The 18104-nt window shown below is 30.7% G+C and overlaps 2 protein-coding genes across 5 annotated transcripts; one reads left to right on the forward strand and one right to left on the reverse strand.

Moving 5' to 3' along the window:
* Nucleotides 1–4778: 4778 nt before the first annotated feature.
* LOC100164567 (serine/threonine-protein kinase/endoribonuclease IRE2) lies at nucleotides 4779–11183 on the forward strand. Of its 2 annotated transcripts, none has more exons than XM_001943638.5 (18): nucleotides 4779–5179; nucleotides 5246–5372; nucleotides 5440–5482; nucleotides 5567–5712; nucleotides 5789–5917; nucleotides 5986–6096; nucleotides 6181–6445; nucleotides 6624–6826; nucleotides 6893–7149; nucleotides 7214–7407; nucleotides 7472–7658; nucleotides 7720–7819; nucleotides 7897–8102; nucleotides 8175–8299; nucleotides 8365–8509; nucleotides 8570–8764; nucleotides 8851–9206; nucleotides 10805–11183. In XM_001943638.5, the coding sequence occupies exons 1-17, from the start codon at nucleotides 5090–5092 to the stop codon at nucleotides 9184–9186; spliced, it is 2859 nt and encodes a 952-aa protein (XP_001943673.1). In that variant the 5' UTR covers nucleotides 4779–5089; the 3' UTR covers nucleotides 9187–9206; nucleotides 10805–11183. The 2 variants fall into 2 exon arrangements, with proteins under 2 accessions (XP_001943673.1, XP_008179196.1); XM_008180974.2 differs by having other exon boundaries at nucleotides 4888–5179; nucleotides 10800–11183.
* Nucleotides 9288–15261, reverse strand: LOC100166585 (glucose dehydrogenase [FAD, quinone]). Of its 3 annotated transcripts, none has more exons than XM_001943578.5 (9): nucleotides 14706–15258; nucleotides 11430–11632; nucleotides 11177–11351; nucleotides 10742–11013; nucleotides 10475–10645; nucleotides 10261–10414; nucleotides 10037–10203; nucleotides 9572–9960; nucleotides 9288–9489 (listed from the first exon to the last, which is right to left on the reverse strand). In XM_001943578.5, the coding sequence occupies exons 1-9, from the start codon at nucleotides 14854–14856 to the stop codon at nucleotides 9303–9305; spliced, it is 1869 nt and encodes a 622-aa protein (XP_001943613.2). In that variant the 5' UTR covers nucleotides 14857–15258; the 3' UTR covers nucleotides 9288–9302. The 3 variants fall into 3 exon arrangements, with proteins under 3 accessions (XP_001943613.2, XP_016657101.1, XP_016657107.1); XM_016801612.2 differs by having other exon boundaries at nucleotides 14710–14843; XM_016801618.2 differs by lacking the exon at nucleotides 9572–9960 and having other exon boundaries at nucleotides 9365–9489; nucleotides 14706–15261.
* Nucleotides 15262–18104: the final 2843 nt, after the last annotated feature.

Consider the following 18104-nt stretch of genomic DNA (forward strand, 5'->3'; position numbering starts at 1 on the left):
ACCACTGAAATAAGTTCACCATAACTATCTAGTGGTATAATTATTGGTGTAGTTTTCCACTGATTTGTGATTATGGTAAACAAAAGAGGAAGATGGTGTTTGGCTCTTTTGCTCATAATTAAAAGATACTGCAACAAGTAAAATTTGGTGCTTTAACTCAGTACCAAAGAATGTATGAACAGCATAAACTTCATCCAAATATTTTCTACCTACCAACAGAATATATTTTGAAAAAATAAGAAAATCAAATATAAAAATATCATATAGTTCCAATTGTTATTTAACTTCAAAAGTGGTTATTTATCAACGGTACACAAAAAATGCATGAGAAACAATTGGTAACCGAAAGTATTCCATTAAGTCTGGTAAATGTTTATTCCGATTTTTACTATCATACTTGATCCTTATTCCTTATAATTAGAGATTTATACACCTATTAATAATTAGAACATTATTTAGTTTCGGTCAAGCCGTTTTGGAGGAGTTCAATAGCAAACACTGAGACACGACATTTTTTTATGTTGAATAAACATATCTACTTGATATGCTGTTGCACAATGTCCGCGATCCGACACAGTCGGATTGCCTACCAGGGTGGCTGAATTGCACTTACTGCTGCGAGTTACATCCAAAAGGATTTGAAAAATCACAATTTTTTAAAGGGTTGTAATTTTTTAAGGGCAACGAAGTGCACAGGGTCAGCTAGTAGCTATATAAGTCCGAGACCCACCCAAGGTGATTTTACATAATGTTTTATATTGTTTTCTATTTTAATTTTCCGAGCGAGCACATCGAGTGATTGACCGGAGTGGGTGTATATGAAAAAACTATATATTTCAATAAGCTACCCCAGTAGCACCAGGATTCCTACCGGAGAGTAAAGTAGTCTCCTGTTCAGGACTCCAAAACAGGTAATAAAAAGGATACTGTAAGGAGTACTCTTTAGTCCCATGCATGTCCGTGTCTAGACTACAGAAAATCTAATAAATAACACATAACCAGGAGTCAAATAGAGTCCTATTGATATCCCACTAAGGACTCCCTCATCAATGGTAATAGGACACCGATAGAAGTCCTCTTCAAGTTCTTAAAGTACTCCTGAAAGGACAATTAATTGGACATAAATATTAAGTATTTACGTATCACAATATACAGTGTTGGGTAAATTACTTTTAAAAAGTAATTAAGTTACTTTACTCATTACTAAGAGATACATGTAATTAAGTTACTTTACTCGTTACTCAAATAAAATTGTAATGAAATTACTTTACTTTTCAAATAGAAAAGCAACTCATTACTTTCTCGTTACAAAAATAAAATTTTTTTTTTAATTTCTTGGCAATAATCTTCTGCAGGCAAATCGAATTAAAAATCTTTATAAAACCTGTATAGTTAATAGGATCATATACTAAATAGTCTTCCACACAAGCTATATTTATAGGAAACCTATTTAAAGGAATAATAAATTTAATTAACTGTTCTCGTGATTTACGGTGCAATTAGACATTTCAAATATCAAAACCATTGAAAACTGAATTTGTGCCGAGTTAAAATTAAATATATATACATATTAGATTGGTAGGTAAACATAATAATACCCGCATTATATATATATATTTTTTCAATTCGCAATAGATAGGTAGGTACTTAATAATTCGAAACTGTAACGCGTTATTCTATATAAATTACTTTTCAAAAGTAATTTTCATTACTGCATTTTCGTTACGTTCCTATCCAACACTGACAATAAATAATGTATTAGCTGATCCGGAGCACTTAGTATGCCGTGAAAAAATGTCAACTTTTAAATGATTCAAACTTTCTTTTAAAGGATTTCTTTATGCATCCTTTGTAGGAGTCCTACAGCTATCCCGCGAAGGATTCCCGAATTGGTATCTTTGTGGCAAGCATTCAAAAATTGTGGAGACAGTCGTGGGAATCCATAGGGAGTCCCTACTTTCATGACAAGGACTCCGGAAAGAATCCCTAAGGACACCTTGTGCTACACAACATTGTGATATACAAAACTATAGTTTTAATGTTATATATCACTTATAAGTCTGACCTCCAAATTCTAACTTGCCATCGTTTTCAGCATGCTAAACCACATAGGTATACCTAAACGTTAAGACAAAAAAAAATGTGTGCGGTATAACCATTGATTATAAATACTATATTGTATTTACTATTTATAATCAATGGTGTAATATACAAGTTCCACCTTGGCCATAGGCGCAAATAGCCCAAATTCGTCGTAATTGTATTACTATTTACTATTTTACTACCTACTACAGCTAACCAGGGTGATTTTTATCCAGTTTTCGTTTATATCTATAGGCCTATATTATATAGCTACAATTTAAATTATTATGTAGCTGCTACATAATAATTTAAATGAAACATAAACATATGGTACATTTTGGTTATCGTATTCCGACAGTCCGGCGGCCAATCAACTATTCAACTGGCGCGGTGACGGGATCTCTAATTTTCATTACCTATCGAAGGTACTTCAAACTGTTCAGTATTTATTCCGAAATTACAATATGCAACCATGCAGGCAAATCACTAGTACATTTTTTTTTAATCAGATTAGTAGAGTACTCGTTCAAAATATTGTAAGCTTATAATATTTATGCGTCAATGGCGATCGGCTAAGGAGCATAGGCGCGAATATTGGTTGAAATCTCTGGGGAGGGGGGCGCTGAAGTCCTACTATAATATAATCAGTCCTGTAAAGAATACTTTTGAAAAGTACTTGAGTAAATACTCAAATACATTTTTTTTTAAGTATTTCAAATACTACTCAAATACTTTGAAAACGTATTTAGAACACTTTTCAAATACTTTTGGTTTTTAAAGTGGGTTTCTAATTATCGTAATATAAACACATAGGTAGTAGGTTATCTAATAGTTTAAAGGGAATATTTTTATTCAATAACTATTTTTAGAAATTTGGTTTTCACAAACCTTCAGGCTTCAGCAAACACAGAAATACAGAATATTAAATAAAACTATTATTCTATTATTGTAGTTGACAATAGTATTTTTCCAACCAATTATTTTGAATAAAAATAAAATGTTCGAAATAAAAAACCAAAGTATTCAATACCAAAAAGTATTCCAAATATTTTATGCTGAAAGTATTTAAAAAGTTATTCAATACTTTGACTCAAATACTTTTACTTAAATACTTTACAGGACTGAATATAATAATATTGAATAAGGTTATAAAAAATTTAGGACATTTTTGAGGGGCTTCGTCTCTAAATTCCCCTCCCTATTGGCTATCTGTGCCTATGCTGAGTAAGGAGTAAACAGCATTTGGGAACTCGTCTACGGCTAAACTTCGATTACGCTTAATTAGCTGATAACAGATATTTAACCGGGAAAATTCGGCTTATTAAACTCCTATTAACTTTAATCGGAGATGATACAACTGGCCCTAAGATCCAGTGGCGTATTTACGGGGGGGTCCATGGGATCCGGAACTTCGCTCAGAATCGTTTTCCTTTTACAATGATATTATATGGTTGAATTCAAGTGTAATACATCCATCATACATTGACCCATTTGTAACCTACTGTACAGTAGAGCGACATCCACTTAACTGCTTTTTTAAATTTGTTTTGTATACATATTATTATTTAATACCAATTAAAAACTCGAAAATTTTAAATCGTCTTATAAATATGGTATATTTATTTAATAAAGAGTAATTGGGTGGTGTGGGAAGCTTTGCTCCCTACGGCTCTGTTTTTCTGAAAATTATCTGGACCCTCCCCATAACAAATTCCTAAATACGCCACTGCTAAGATCAGTGCCGCATTTAGACATTTTACGCCCCGGTGCAAAAAAAAAATTGGCGCCCCCTAAGCTCCAGTGAAAAAAAATTGCTTCCACCTAAGTGACCTACCCACGGAAAATATGGGAGATAGATCCTCATTAATCTTTTAGATTTTGAGCACAGAAAAGAATATTGTGTGCTTTTTTTAAAAATATTGTTTAGTAATAATTGCTTGATCCACCCACCGCAAAGATACATTTGAATTTATGTCACCTAAACCTTGCTTATGATTCATCATATAAATTGTTTTTTTAAACATATTTAAGTAGGTTGTAGGTATTTCATGAATAAATAAAATAAAATTATATAAAACTATGCAAATTAATATTAATTAAAAAAATGTCAAACAGCATAATACTAATATACTACATAATACATAATACTGTTATTAAAATAATTAAAATTATACAATTTTAATAATTCACAAGTAAACATATTTCCGGCCACAACATTTTGGCGCACCTAAAATACTGGCACCCGGGGCAGTTGTACCCAGGGCCCCCCTAAATGCGGCCCTGCCTAAGATACATGCGATATAATTAACAATTAATATGAGTTGATTATATCACAGAACAATAATATGATTATAATATTATGATGGTCTGATAGAAGCACGAATTAAGATGTACACCATAATATTATACCTACTTGATAATTAATATACTATATTCACAGAACAATATATTCGAGGATAGCAGTTTAATAGAAGCCTAATCTACGCAGGCGTAAAAAAAAAACAAAAGTATTAACTATTACCCAGGCAGCAATAATTGGCCGCTGGAGTACCTTGTACGATACTCGAAAAGTACCTATTAAAAAATATATATAAAATATAAAATACATTATAAAAAAATAACCAGCAGCTGTCGTCTGTTGCTTATTTGGCGTCACTGGTTCACCGCCTCACTACACATTTACTGCCGCAGTCGGCGAACCACCGACCGACACTATCAGCGAATCTCTTATCTGCCCAATTCGCGATATTATTATTATTATTATTATTGTCAAAACTTTTGCGCTGAAATTCTGTTTACTGTTCAGTGTCCTAACGTCGACCGTCGTCTCGTTTATCCGTAAAATGTCACCGTTATCGTATCGTTTCAGACACTAAACACCGCCAATATTGTAAATTGTTTTTGAAAATGAAACCGTCTGAATGTCGGGTCGTATGCCAACGGTGATGCGCTTACGACTCGCGGTCGATGTGGCTGTGAACTGCAAAACTCGACTTTTCACGACAAAATGGCATTGGCCATCCGAACGGTGCTGTTAGCGATCTCGCTTTTTATCGGCTCGCTGTGCGTGGATTCCCATGACCTCAATCACCCAAAAGTGTGTATCCACTTACCGTGTTACCCCTGGCCGTAGTGTTGTAAAGCGTATGATATTTTGTTTTAGGATGACAAGAGTTTAGCCAAAGTTAATGTTTTGCAATATGAAGGAATCATATTTTTGTCAACGCTCGATGGTTCATTCATTGCGGTCGACCACACGTCCGGCAAAACTTTGTGGAAATTTCGCGATGGTATATGATTTCACACACTTGCTTATATATTACTACTTATATTGTTACATTGTATTTTTGTTGTTAGATCCGCCTGTCAAAGTTCCATCCAATATAAAAGATGCCCTCACGTGTGTATCCAAACGTTTTGTTTTATTTAATGTCATAATTATTTCTCATATAAACATTATAAAACTTGTTCATACTTGTTACAGACCGTTGTTCTTGCCAGATCCCAGGGATGGTTCCCTATATTTACTACATAATAAGGATAAAGTAGGAATCAAAAAGTTGGATGTCACTATCCCTCAGTTAGTTGCTAACTCACCGTGTAGAAGTTCAGATGGAATATTATTTTCTGGTAAATAGCTTTATACTTAAGTAAGATTTATATAATTATCTAACAAACTCTTAAAACTATTGTATATTACTTGAAGGCAAAAAAATTGATAGTTGGTACTTTATTGATTGGAATACTGGTGAAAAACATGCATTTATGAATTTTGAAAAACAAGGTGAAATATGCACAGCGATTGCTTCAAAATCTATACTATTGAGTAAATCTGGTATGTACCTATAATTATTACTGTTTCATAAATTTAGTTAATTTTTATTTATAATTATTGTTTAATAGAGTATAGCGTAATGATGGTTGACAGTTTAAGTAGTGACCAACGGCAATGGAATGTAACATTTTTCAGTTACAACTCTAAAACCATGACTGATGAACAGAATTATAATCATGGTATTTAGTATTAATAAATTATTCGTTAAATTTTAATTTATGCTTTAATAATTACGTGTATTAAATAAGTATAATTTTTTTTAGGTATGACATATTTTGCTGCTAGTTCGTCTGGTAATTTTGCAGTTTTTCTTAATCCAAAAGATAAGTTTGAAAAATCTTCTCCTCCTATTAATTATCATAATTTACTCTGGGAAAGAGAATTTGATTCCCCTGTTATTGGAGTTTATCAGCACGATGGCGAGAGTCTACTGTCGTTACCATTAACAAACATAGCTAAAGACTCCATAAAACATTTGATTTCAAACATTGCATTATCATCAAAAGATCCAAATTCAGTTAGTTATTTGTAAGTAAATTATAAGTTATTTAATATAAAAAATACCTATGCTTTTACAGTCATCAATATTAAATAGTTGAATCTAATTTTATTTTTATCACCACAATTCACTAATTATTTACTAGTAATTGTTATTAATGATTTTAAATGTATACAATGCTATTTATTTAAAATATCTCATTTATAGCCATACACTTTACATTGGTCATCACATTAATACAGGATTATATGCTTTACCGGCCATTGCAGACACTGGTGAAGTTAATCCATTAGTAGATAGAGGATTAATTGTTCTTTTGGACAAAACTTCTTTTTCGGTATTACCATATTATAGTGGTAATGAGTATAATGTAGAACCTAAAAATGTTGAAAACCACACAATCTTATTGGGTAATGCAAATAAATAATTATTCTGTTTTACCAAATGTTTCTACAACATAAATCATCTTTTTGTAGGGCACTACCAGCTGAATCAAGAATTAAATACAGGTATACCGAGGATAACAGGTAACACCGATTCAATAATTTACTATCACAACATGAGTGGATATAACTACAGCAGTAAACAAACAAGCACAATATCTACTCAGACTCCACAATTTTTTGACTCGTGGCTTATTGTCCAAATACTTGGAGACAATGCTGGAATCAAATTATTCATGGTTGGGATAACACTGTTGATGAGTTTAATGTTCTGGTATCTACGAAAAGAAGTAAGTCAATTATTTCTGATCACAATTTCATTTGATTTTTTAAAACATTTAAACTTATTATTAGATGAAAGGTTTGAAGAATAAATCAAATAACAGTCATAACAGTTCTCAGGGAAGTTCAAGAGGCTCTAATCATTCCAATAGTAGTTCATCTCAGATAGTTGAAGAATTGCCTGATGGTAGTTTTTGTATTGGAAAAATTATGTTCCGTACAGATGAAATTTTAGGAAAAGGATGTGAAGGAACATCAGTATTTAAGTAATTTTTTACTTAATATTTTATATTAAATTGTAATTTTTAATATGAGTTAATATTTTTGTAGAGGGGAGTTTGAATGCAGGCCCGTAGCTGTTAAACGATTATTGCCAGAGTGCTTTATTGCTGGAGAAAGAGAAGTTCATATTCTCCGAGAATCTGATTATCATCCTAATGTTGTTCGTTATTATTGTACCGAACAAGATAAACAATTTCGATATATTGCACTTGAATTATGTGCTGCAACTTTACAAGTAAGTTTATAATTTACTTAAAAAAATTTTTTTTCTAATATTGTTAAAAATGTTTACATAGGACTATGTAGAAAAAAATGAATTGAGAAATGAAATTAGTCCAAAAGAAATTTTATCTCAGTCAATTAAAGGTCTGCAGCACCTCCATTCACTTGGAATAGGTAATGTTTATAATTACTACAATCAAGTAACTATTATATTATTTTTATATTCAATATTAATCAATACAATTAAATAGTTCACAGGGATATTAAACCACACAATGTATTATTGTCAATACCCATGCGTGGAAATGGTAGTTTTAGTAGCGTCCGAGCACTGATAAGTGATTTTGGGTTATGCAAACAATTACAGGGGGGAAAAATGTCTTTTTCAAAACGTTCAGGCGTCACTGGAACCGATGGCTGGATAGCACCTGAAATGTTTGTTACCAATGCATCTGTGGTAAGGATATTTCACTTGGGTACCTTATTGTATTATATTATAAAAACTAATTTTATTCAAATTTTTTTAAAGACTAAATCTATTGATATTTTTTCAATGGGCTGTTTGTTTTACTACATCCTCACCCAAGGAAAACATCCATTCGGTGATTCATTGTGGCGTCAAGCTAGAATATTGGATAAACGTCAAGCCCCTTGGTAAAAAATTAAACATTTATTAATAAATTATGTAATACAAACTAACATATAATTACTCAATATAGTCTCGATGCATTAAATGAAAGTGAAATTTGGAAACGTTTGATATCTCTGATGATAAGTCGAAACCCAGAAGAAAGGCCCACTGCTACAGCTGTTCGTTATTATCCAGCATTCTGGGACAGCTCTACTTTGCTATCCTTTCTTCAGGTTTTTATTTATTTTAAACGTATATGCATGCTAAGGAATTTTATATATGCAATTTTTTAGGATGTTAGCGATCGTGTGGAAAAGGAACATGCAATGAGCCCCATAATGCTAGAACTTGAGAAGGGCGGTGATGGTGTTATTGGGCAAGATGGGTGGCATGATAAAATTGATGAAGAAATAACTTCAGAATTAAGGAAATACCGAACGTATAGAACTGGGAGCATTAGAGATTTATTAAGAGCATTTCGAAATAAAGTTAGTCATATTGAGCAATGGTTAACCAAAGTGTAAAGATATATATTTTTATTCTGCCTACTATTTATTTATTTATTTTATTATAGAAACATCATTTTCGAGAACTATCTCTAGACACTCAGAAGTTATTTGGTGATATTCCGGATACATTTTTAGAATACTGGACTGCCAAATTCCCACTGTTGGTGTATCATACATGGACAGCTATGCAATGTTTATCAAATGAAATCACATTTTGTAAATACTATACAAGCTGTTATAAATTTCCACGTACAGAATTTTCTGATTTGCCTAACTGGCTATATGAAAATGATCAGCCCATCGCATTTAGCAGCTTACAAAAAGCTCCTAGACGTCCAAATACAGGTACGAGTTGGCGTTACAAAAAACGTGGAAAAACTGTTGAAACTTCTGAACAATAATTTCCCATTATTACAAAAAGGTAAAAATAAAATATTTATTTTAAACTAATGGGTAGAAGTATCACAAGTACATATAAAATTATGAATAGCAATAATAATTAAATTAAAATAATATTTTAATATTTATTACCATAATAAAAGAAATCTGTGATTTTACATTTTTGAGTCCTTTGAAAACAATGTTTTTTAATGAGATCAGCTCCTTTCTCAGCTATCATTGCAACAACAGCATTTATATTCCCACTTGGCATGGAAGGCATTATTGATGCATCAATCACATACAATTTATTTAATTTATGCACTCTAAAACATATTATATAAATAATCATTATCGAAAAAAGTTATTTTAATAATAATTTATATTTATTGAGTTCCAACTAACTACCTCAATGAATGATCCACTACACTCCTATTATGGATACTTCCCATTTTACATGTGCCCACGGGATGATAAGAAGTTAACGTCATATGTCTAATGTAACATTCCCAATAATTGTCAGATCCAAACTTATACTTTTTGCAACCAGGAAAAGGTTTTGTGTTAAACATTGCGCCGAGTTTTAATAATGGTTTGGTTTCTGCAAATTTTTTCACCAATTTCATTCCTTGTACTAACACACTGACATCATGTGATTTTTGTAAATAATTTGGTTGTACTACAATTTCATGATTATTGTCTAACTTCACGTATCCCCTGCTTTGAGGATGCAATAGCACTGGTGCTAATGAAATGACTTGTTTTCCCACAAGTGGTTGAAAATATTCTTTCCAAATCTTATATTGTACAATACATTCAATAGTTTAGTTTTATCTGATAATTGTTTTGGAATATTTATAATATTACACTTACTTCATTTTTAAAATTTAAGTGGTTGAAGTATGCTGCTCCTGCATCAGATGATACCCCATAAGGTAAAAGCATAAATTGCAAATCTGGGGATGAGACAGAATAGTTTTTTTTATCTGACGGTAGTTGTAATAAACCAACAGCTTCACATCCTGGATGCGTCCATGTACCTAAAAATTAGTTATATCAAATAAAATTGAATAATAACTATATTTTGGGTATCTTACCAGTTCCTTTGAAAAAGTATTTGAAAATGTTAATTGGTGATATGAAATCTTTAAAAGTTAAGTCCAATGATTTTTCTAAAGTTATCATATCCAATCCTGTAATAATGTGGTCTTGTAAGTTTTCTCCCACTGATAAATCCGCAATTACAGGGATCTTAAATTTATAATATTATTTTTTAAAAAAAAATTTTAAACAAATGTTTACTTTTTTTACTTTTAACGGTTTAAGCTGGTTTGCTGGTCCAATACCACTCAATAAAAGTATTTTTGCCGTATTCAATGTTCCCGCAGACATGACTACCGACTTAAGTGCATGTACTTTATAAACTTGGTCAAACCTGTTGTACATAACTCCATTTGCTTCGAAATTATGTTTAAACAGCACCTACTTAAATGAAATAATAATAATCATTTATTAAGTTATTATTAATTTTAATATAATATAAAACTTTGTTAATCAAATATTTTATGCTGTAATAACCTTTGTAACTAAAGCATTTGTGAGCACAGTTAAGTTTTTTTTTTTTCTTGATTTTAAGTATAGGTGTTCAGCGCTTAATCTAGCTCCTGTTCTTATTGACACTGGTGTCAACGAGAAGCTACCACCATCTCGTCTGGAAATATGAAAACCATCGTTGTTCATATCAAATGAAGTATTAAAGTCCAAATCATTGGCCGCCTTAAGTATAGCTGTTGCAATTGGTGTCACATGTGTTGGCTGATGACTGAAGAATTGTTTTATATTGGGTGATCCTGGTTGTATGGTTTTTATTTTTAATGTGGTTTTATATTTTATTATTTATGTTGTGGAATTTTCTCATTTGTACATTAATGTTTGTTTAAAATCAAGACACATAGTGATAAGTTACTTCTAATTCTTGCTGTTATATATATTTTTTAACATAAACATACTTACTATTATATGTATCAGCTTTTTCATATTTGTTGAAGTAGTAAAGAACATCCTCTTTGGTCCAATCTTGTTCAGATTGCCACGATAAATAATCAGTAGAAATATGCCCTCTTACATGAATATTGAAATTTATGCGACTACTGCCCCCTAAGACTTTTCCTGCGGGCCATTGACTAGACTTGAAAAAACAGGATCATATATGACTGTTGTATAGGTAGCTTGTATATTAAATATTTATATATTAGGAATTTAGTACATTATTTTTCATTGCAAGACATGCGTCCAACTGTGACTCTGTTTGGTGTTTCCAATCAATTGGTGACTTTTGGAACATTGGTGTGGCAAGAGGTATATCGTGTAATAATGATACTTTGGGTCCAGCTTCTATTAATAAAACAGTATGTGCTTCATTTTCTGCTAAACGCGAAGCTACAGCAATACCTGCCGTTCCTCCGCCCACTAAAAAATATGTTATTGAGACATTAGAACATGGAACATATTAGAAAATATAATTTAAAATTGTCATACATATAAAAACTATTGTAGGAAAGAAATACAATTTTCATAAGCAATTTTTTCTTCAGATTTGGTTACTCATTTATACACAATTTTTATACATACATTTTATTTTCTTAATACAAAAATGGGAAAATTTAAACTAAGTTAAAATATACCACCTATGTAATTTTATAGATTATATTATATCAAACTTAGGCGTGGACATTTTCAAGAAAGTAAGCGGTCAACAAGTATGACCTCAAACTTCTATTTTAGAATCACAAAGACACCGGATTTAGTGGGCTAATTTTTTGTTTGACTAGCATAAAATGTATTTAAATCAAAATTCTAATAAGTAGTTTCTCAGTTATTAAAATATTTGTATTTAGGATAATAATCCTTAAATATGGTTTTACAAAAATATAAGGTATATTATGTAATATAAGATGTAGTATTCATTATACTTGGATCATTTTTGCAAACTATTTACATTGATAGATCAATAGAAATAACTAAACATTTTAAATCATCTAAGACCTCAAATCTACTAAACCCATTACCATAGACGTATTATCCTCACACGTTTTATAACTCAAAAACTACTTGTTAAAATGTTGGTACTTAGTCTATTTGAAAAACAGAAGTTTGTATCACAGGATCATCCTTAAGAGGTACAAAAAATCTCAAGTATTCGAAAATAAAAATATGGTCTCTATATGTATTTAAAAATTCCAAAAATCAGAATTTGATTATATTATGTATAGTTTAAACATAAAAATAGGGAGAGCATGCTTAAAAAATCACTCTGTATAGTATTAACAAAGACCTATAAATATATCTTTAGCTGATCAGTTACAAAATATACATCATAAATTGAGTGGCAAGGGCAGGAAGTGAGCTATTTCAATCGCGGGCGAGGGCCGCATTTCGTCCAAGACTGAATTTCGCACAAGCCTTAAATATTAATTTTTGTCATGCCTCTACATTCATTGATCACATCAAAGGTAATGCAGGGATCTATGCAAAAACCAGGCTATTCTACAAAAATAATTTCATGAAAGAATCAAAGAAACAATTTGGTTTAATTTATTTTAAGCGTCATAAATGAAGGTTATAATATGAATACCTATATAGGATATAACTAAAAGTTTATGTTTTGTAAGGAGCTTGGTATAGATTTCAATATAAATAATAATATTATATTAAAATAAAATAATAATAAAAAAATGTAATCACTAAACAATAGTAAATGCAACAACCAGATTATTCAACGAAAGAAAAATGTTTACTTGATAGTTGACATACATATTATTTAAAAAAAAAATACCTTATCTAAATTAATTTTAGATATAGTCCTATAAAGATATCTTTGGCAGTCACAAAATATAAACCATAGAAACGTTTGCTTGACTAAATTCTTTTGAGAACAAACATAACATATTCACCTAACTATAAAAAACATCTTCTTAATATATAAAATGACAATATTGTAATATTGTATTTAATACTTTATTTGGTAAAAAAAAAAATCCCGGTTCTTTGGAAAGTAAAATAATATAGCTCTTTACTCCATGATATTTTAGGCATCTTACAAAACAGTTTTCGCGATGACAGCCCGCAGCAGCTGCTGCTGTCACGATTTGAGGTAAACTATATCGTCCATCTTTAAATCTAATAGTTTTAATAGTTTAATCGTATTTCTACTTTCTAGTCTAGTCCGTGATGGCAGTAGAATTCAAGGGCGAGGGGCTAGGACGCTAGGTAAGATATAACTAACCTGTTGGTTATATAATCACGGTGGCATGAGGGTAGGAAAGCACAGTCCATATAATATTATCAGGTCTATTCGAAATGACGCGAAAATTAACGCTAATTTAAAAATTAAAATTCGACCAACTTTTATTATATTATATTTACTATTGTCAACATAAATTTATTCAAGATGAACAACGCAAATCGTTGTAATTTAAAATTGTACATTTTTTAATATGATGTATGCAATAGATACTTAAAATTATAGAAACAAATTATTAAATTTGCTCAATTAGTCATAAATCATAATTATGGCATAATACTGAATATTTTTTGATATTTCTGAAGATTACCTCAGAATAGATTGAAATATCAATTTTGTGATCTTACTATCTAATGAATTAAACCAGAAGGTTAATTTATAGTACGCTAGTGATGGGCGCAACCGACTAGTTTTGACTATCGATTGTCTATCGATAGTTTCAAAAACTACCGAGTGATTTTTCAATTGAATAGATATTATTATTCATCGATTGTTTTTAAAAACAATCGAGTAATTCACTCGATAGTTTTCTTTCGGTAGTTGCATACGTCTTACACCGACTAGTTTTGACTATCGATAGTTTTCATTCGGTAGTAAATAGTAATACACGTCTAGTACCAACTAGTTTTGACTATCGAGTTAAAAAAAAACAACCGAGTGATTTTTCGGTATTTTCGACCGAATTTACTTGATAATAATTTGGGATAGACATTTTAAAGACACAAATATAAAAAATGAAATAACCAGCCTTGATACTCGATAGTCGAATCTCGAATGACAACAAAATAGTAAATAATAAATAATACATAACCTTACCTAAAAAGTAAAAATTTCGATAGTTCGATTAGTTTTCAATAGTTCGATAGTTTTTCGAAAGTTCGATAGTTTTATAAAACAACCGAGTAATTAGATAGTTTAAACTATCGAGTACTTCGATAGTTTTCACTCGGTTGTGCCCATCACTATAGTACGCCTATTAAGGGGGCAGTTTTTATATTAATATTTTAGCTTAAAATATCAATTATCGGGTTCTGACGGGTTTGTGTTACTGATTAAGTTCTAGCTATACAATGTAATATTTAATCAATGGCATTGTTACCTACCTGTTCAGCTATCTATAGTCATACTAATACTAGTAACTAGTTAGTAATTACGCTTGTTAATATTTCAGAATTAATAGTTTTACTTTCTATTCTTTCGTTATAAATAATTTATAATACCAAATAATTGTGTACGTACCTACAATGTGATCGAAATATCGGGTTATGATGTGCTCGTCTCCCACGTACTTGTCTAAAATTACGTTCAACCAGTACTCAGTCAGCATGTACGACGCAAAAATATTGACCAGAATAGCGTATGGTATATAGATCAGAGCTTGGTAATACATCGTCACAGTCGATTTGGCGGGCGAACGACCACGTGTTGCTTAACGCAGTGAGTACAACTTACTGAGTACCTACTGACTACTGACTATTGATTACTGACTCATCCCTCGCGACTGACACATGGCTAAAATCTTAAATGCTAGAATATGAATTATGATTTATGAGTTATGAGTACACAACTCCTATAATAAATTGCTTTATAAACCATTCAATATTTCAATATGACTATTCATCTTAATATTATGATAACGCAATTATTAGAGGGATAGAGGATCAATATTTATTTCATAGAGTTGTGCAACCAGTATATCTACAACTGCTGTTATGAGTCCGTCCACAAACAACTACGTTATCATTTTGTTGTTATCAACAAAATATAATTTTTTTATCTGAAATACATTTCCATCATAGGACATACTGAGTATAAGGACTATGATTTTCCATTGAACTATATAATAACTATATAAGTATATAACTAATATAACTATATTACTATATAATAATTATATAGTTCAATGTGATTTTCATATTTTATTCATAGACTTATATATGATTTTATTATAATCACGGACGAAGATAACATAGCATTGTACATGAATCACAGAATAACTGTGATATTATACTGTATGATACTGGTATTACTCGCCCAGAAAAAAATGTATAGCACACCAAAAAATATTTTTATTTCCCTATGGCATACCCCTTGAAAATGTATAATACCCCCTACCCCGGAGGCTGGCATGTAATGTCTGAAATAAATACTGACTGCGTCCATCTAGGGCAATGAAACACGGTGTGTTTAGCGGAGTCAGATATGCAACTATGCAAGGACAGCGCATGCACTTGGGGCTCGGGGCATTGCCCATCCAAATTTTTTCATTACCCTCTCATTTTATTGTGAATTTGACTGGCAAACAGTACGTTTTGACATTTCCAGGTTTCTGACGACGTCAATCGATTACACGACGTTTTTTTTTCAAAAGAATAGATGTAAAACTTAATTTTGTAAATTTTAGTAATATAGTGCATAATATTACATAGTAGGTACATTTTGGATTTCGTACCTTCACCCACAAATCATACCTAAAAACTCGCGTGTTGTTCGATATTGATTAGCAATGAGAATTTGTAAAAATGGCACTAGTACCTATATATTATGGTCTATGATAGTTACGAGTTACTTACTTTATACTTACCTAGCGCAAAAACGAGTAAAATTATCTATTTCCATCGCTTACAATTCAACAAGTTGGTCTCATTATTCAGTTAAAACTTAAAACTATTAAAAACTATTGTTAGGAAATAGAAGTATATACCTACCTGTTATAGATTTTGAGCGAAACAATGAAGGTATTGATTTTAGAATGTGTGTTTTTTTTGTCCCACTCATTACCGTTTGGGACAGTAAAAATTGTTCAATTTTCTTCAATATAATTTTTTTTTGTAGGAAAGTGCATTTAGTTGGTATTTTGGAGTTTGGGGGATCAAAAGAAAAAAATGCCTAATACTTCAAATGCGTCAGGAAAAACAAACAAAACAATTAAGGAAAAACTGAGATAAAGGTAACGGTAGATAAATTAAAATTTCACTAAAAGTATTTATAAGCGATTTCTAAATACCGCACAATTATATTTGTTGGAATATTACAATTTTATTTGAGCTATTTATAGACATAAGACAATTTCAATTCTTATTAGGTTTTTTAAAATTAAAATGTTTTTAACTCGGTCAAAAAACCTTAATTCGTAATACAATGTTGCTTATAAGATGCGGTTTGTAGAAATTAAAAAAAAAAGTAATTGAGCGTATAAATTCACAATAATTTATATGAGCGCCTAAAGTTGAAATGTTGACAAAATTCATGAAAATCACGAAAATTTGCAAATTATTTTGTGTTAGTTCATAGTTGTAATATAAGTTATATAAGTTGTTATAATAGCAGTTGATAAATATTAAATATCCACAGGCACAATTTTTTTTATAAGTACCTATTTAGAGTTCGAATGTTGACTATATTTATCAAAATCCCGAAAGTTTCAAATTACTTTGTTTACCTTGCTATAAGAATTGAAAATTGAAAATAAGAATTCTCAGAAATATAGTTCATACAGAAACCAAAATCTAAAAAATGTTAATAAGTACATTGTACAGTTATTTTTTACAAACGTATTAAGTCCAAATTTGGACGATTATAGTTATTCCTTATTTTGTTGTACTTTAAAAATATTATTCGTGATAATTGAGATTATTATATAGTAACTACAACATTATTATATTGTATACAGTACCTATATAATGTACGTAAATACACAATATCATTTTCAAATGCATTTTTTTTTTGGGAAAAATTGGAAAAATTAATTTATCCTACTATGTATTATGTAGTACTCATGCTTAACTGTAGTAAAATAAATTACTTTTATCACAAAAATATCATAACATTTACTTAGTAATATTATTATTATAGCCTATAGGCTGAGTGCTGACAGACTTTCTTGGCGTCTTCTCTCAGAATCATTTTTCGTAAATAATTTTCAAATTTAACACATCCATCATAGTAGCAAATAGAGGGGGGATTTTAGGGGCTAAGCCCCCCCCCCAAATAAAAAAAATGCCTATAGCCCTCCCAAACATTTCCTACATTTTGTTTTAAGCTTATTCAATATTATCAAAGTAAGGCTTTAGCCCTCCCAAATCCTAAATGCTATTTGCGCCTATGACATCCATTACAGTGACTCTTTATACACCTATAATATGGCTAATGTACAGTAGAGCATACCTTTTTACTAACGTTTTATTTTATTGCAATTATTAAAATATTAGGTAGAGAATAAACTTTCAGCGGTGAATTTAAATTTCTATTACTTTACTTAACATCATGATTCATGAAGGACTGGCGGCCCATAGATGATAGATGACACAATCTGTTCACCTAACCCTTAATTTCAAATATGTCTCCAGATGTGAATAGATATTTTTTTCTAAGTAATTTTGATCCATTGACCATGTTCCTAAACCCTAAAATTGACTGAGATACTCTAGATACAGCCATATAGGCTTATAGGTTTTAAAATTTGCAAAAAATAGGAATATTTGATTTGTCTTCGGAAAAACGTTGACATATACATAATGTTCAATCGACTTTCCACTGTTTGTTTTTCTAACTTTCCTAAATGTACCTCCAAGGTTCCAATATAGTTTTCTTCAAAATATACTTTTTCCTAATATCATTCAAGTCAAGAAGGAGGGA

The sequence above is a fragment of the Acyrthosiphon pisum genome, chromosome A1 (genome assembly GCF_005508785.2).
Source record: "Acyrthosiphon pisum isolate AL4f chromosome A1, pea_aphid_22Mar2018_4r6ur, whole genome shotgun sequence".
In the NCBI taxonomy this organism is placed as follows: Eukaryota; Metazoa; Arthropoda; class Insecta; order Hemiptera; family Aphididae; genus Acyrthosiphon; species Acyrthosiphon pisum.

Excerpts from the sequence above, each read along its gene's own strand:
- LOC100166585 (XM_001943578.5), bottom strand. The coding sequence starts at position 14,856 with ATGTATTACCAAGCTCTGATCTATATACCATACGCTATTCTGGTCAAT. Across the intron at positions 11,014-11,176 it reads AAAAGCTGATACATATAATA|GATCACCCAATATAAAACAA; the intron begins GTAAGTATGTTT and ends CCATACAACCAG. Across the intron at positions 9,490-9,571 it reads GTAGTGGATCATTCATTGAG|AGTGCATAAATTAAATAAAT; the intron begins GTAGTTAGTTGG and ends AATATGTTTTAG.
- LOC100164567 (XM_001943638.5), top strand. The coding sequence starts at position 5,090 with ATGGCATTGGCCATCCGAACGGTGCTGTTAGCGATCTCGCTTTTTATC. Across the intron at positions 5,373-5,439 it reads TTTGTGGAAATTTCGCGATG|ATCCGCCTGTCAAAGTTCCA; the intron begins GTATATGATTTC and ends TTTTGTTGTTAG. Across the intron at positions 7,659-7,719 it reads TATGTGCTGCAACTTTACAA|GACTATGTAGAAAAAAATGA; the intron begins GTAAGTTTATAA and ends ATGTTTACATAG.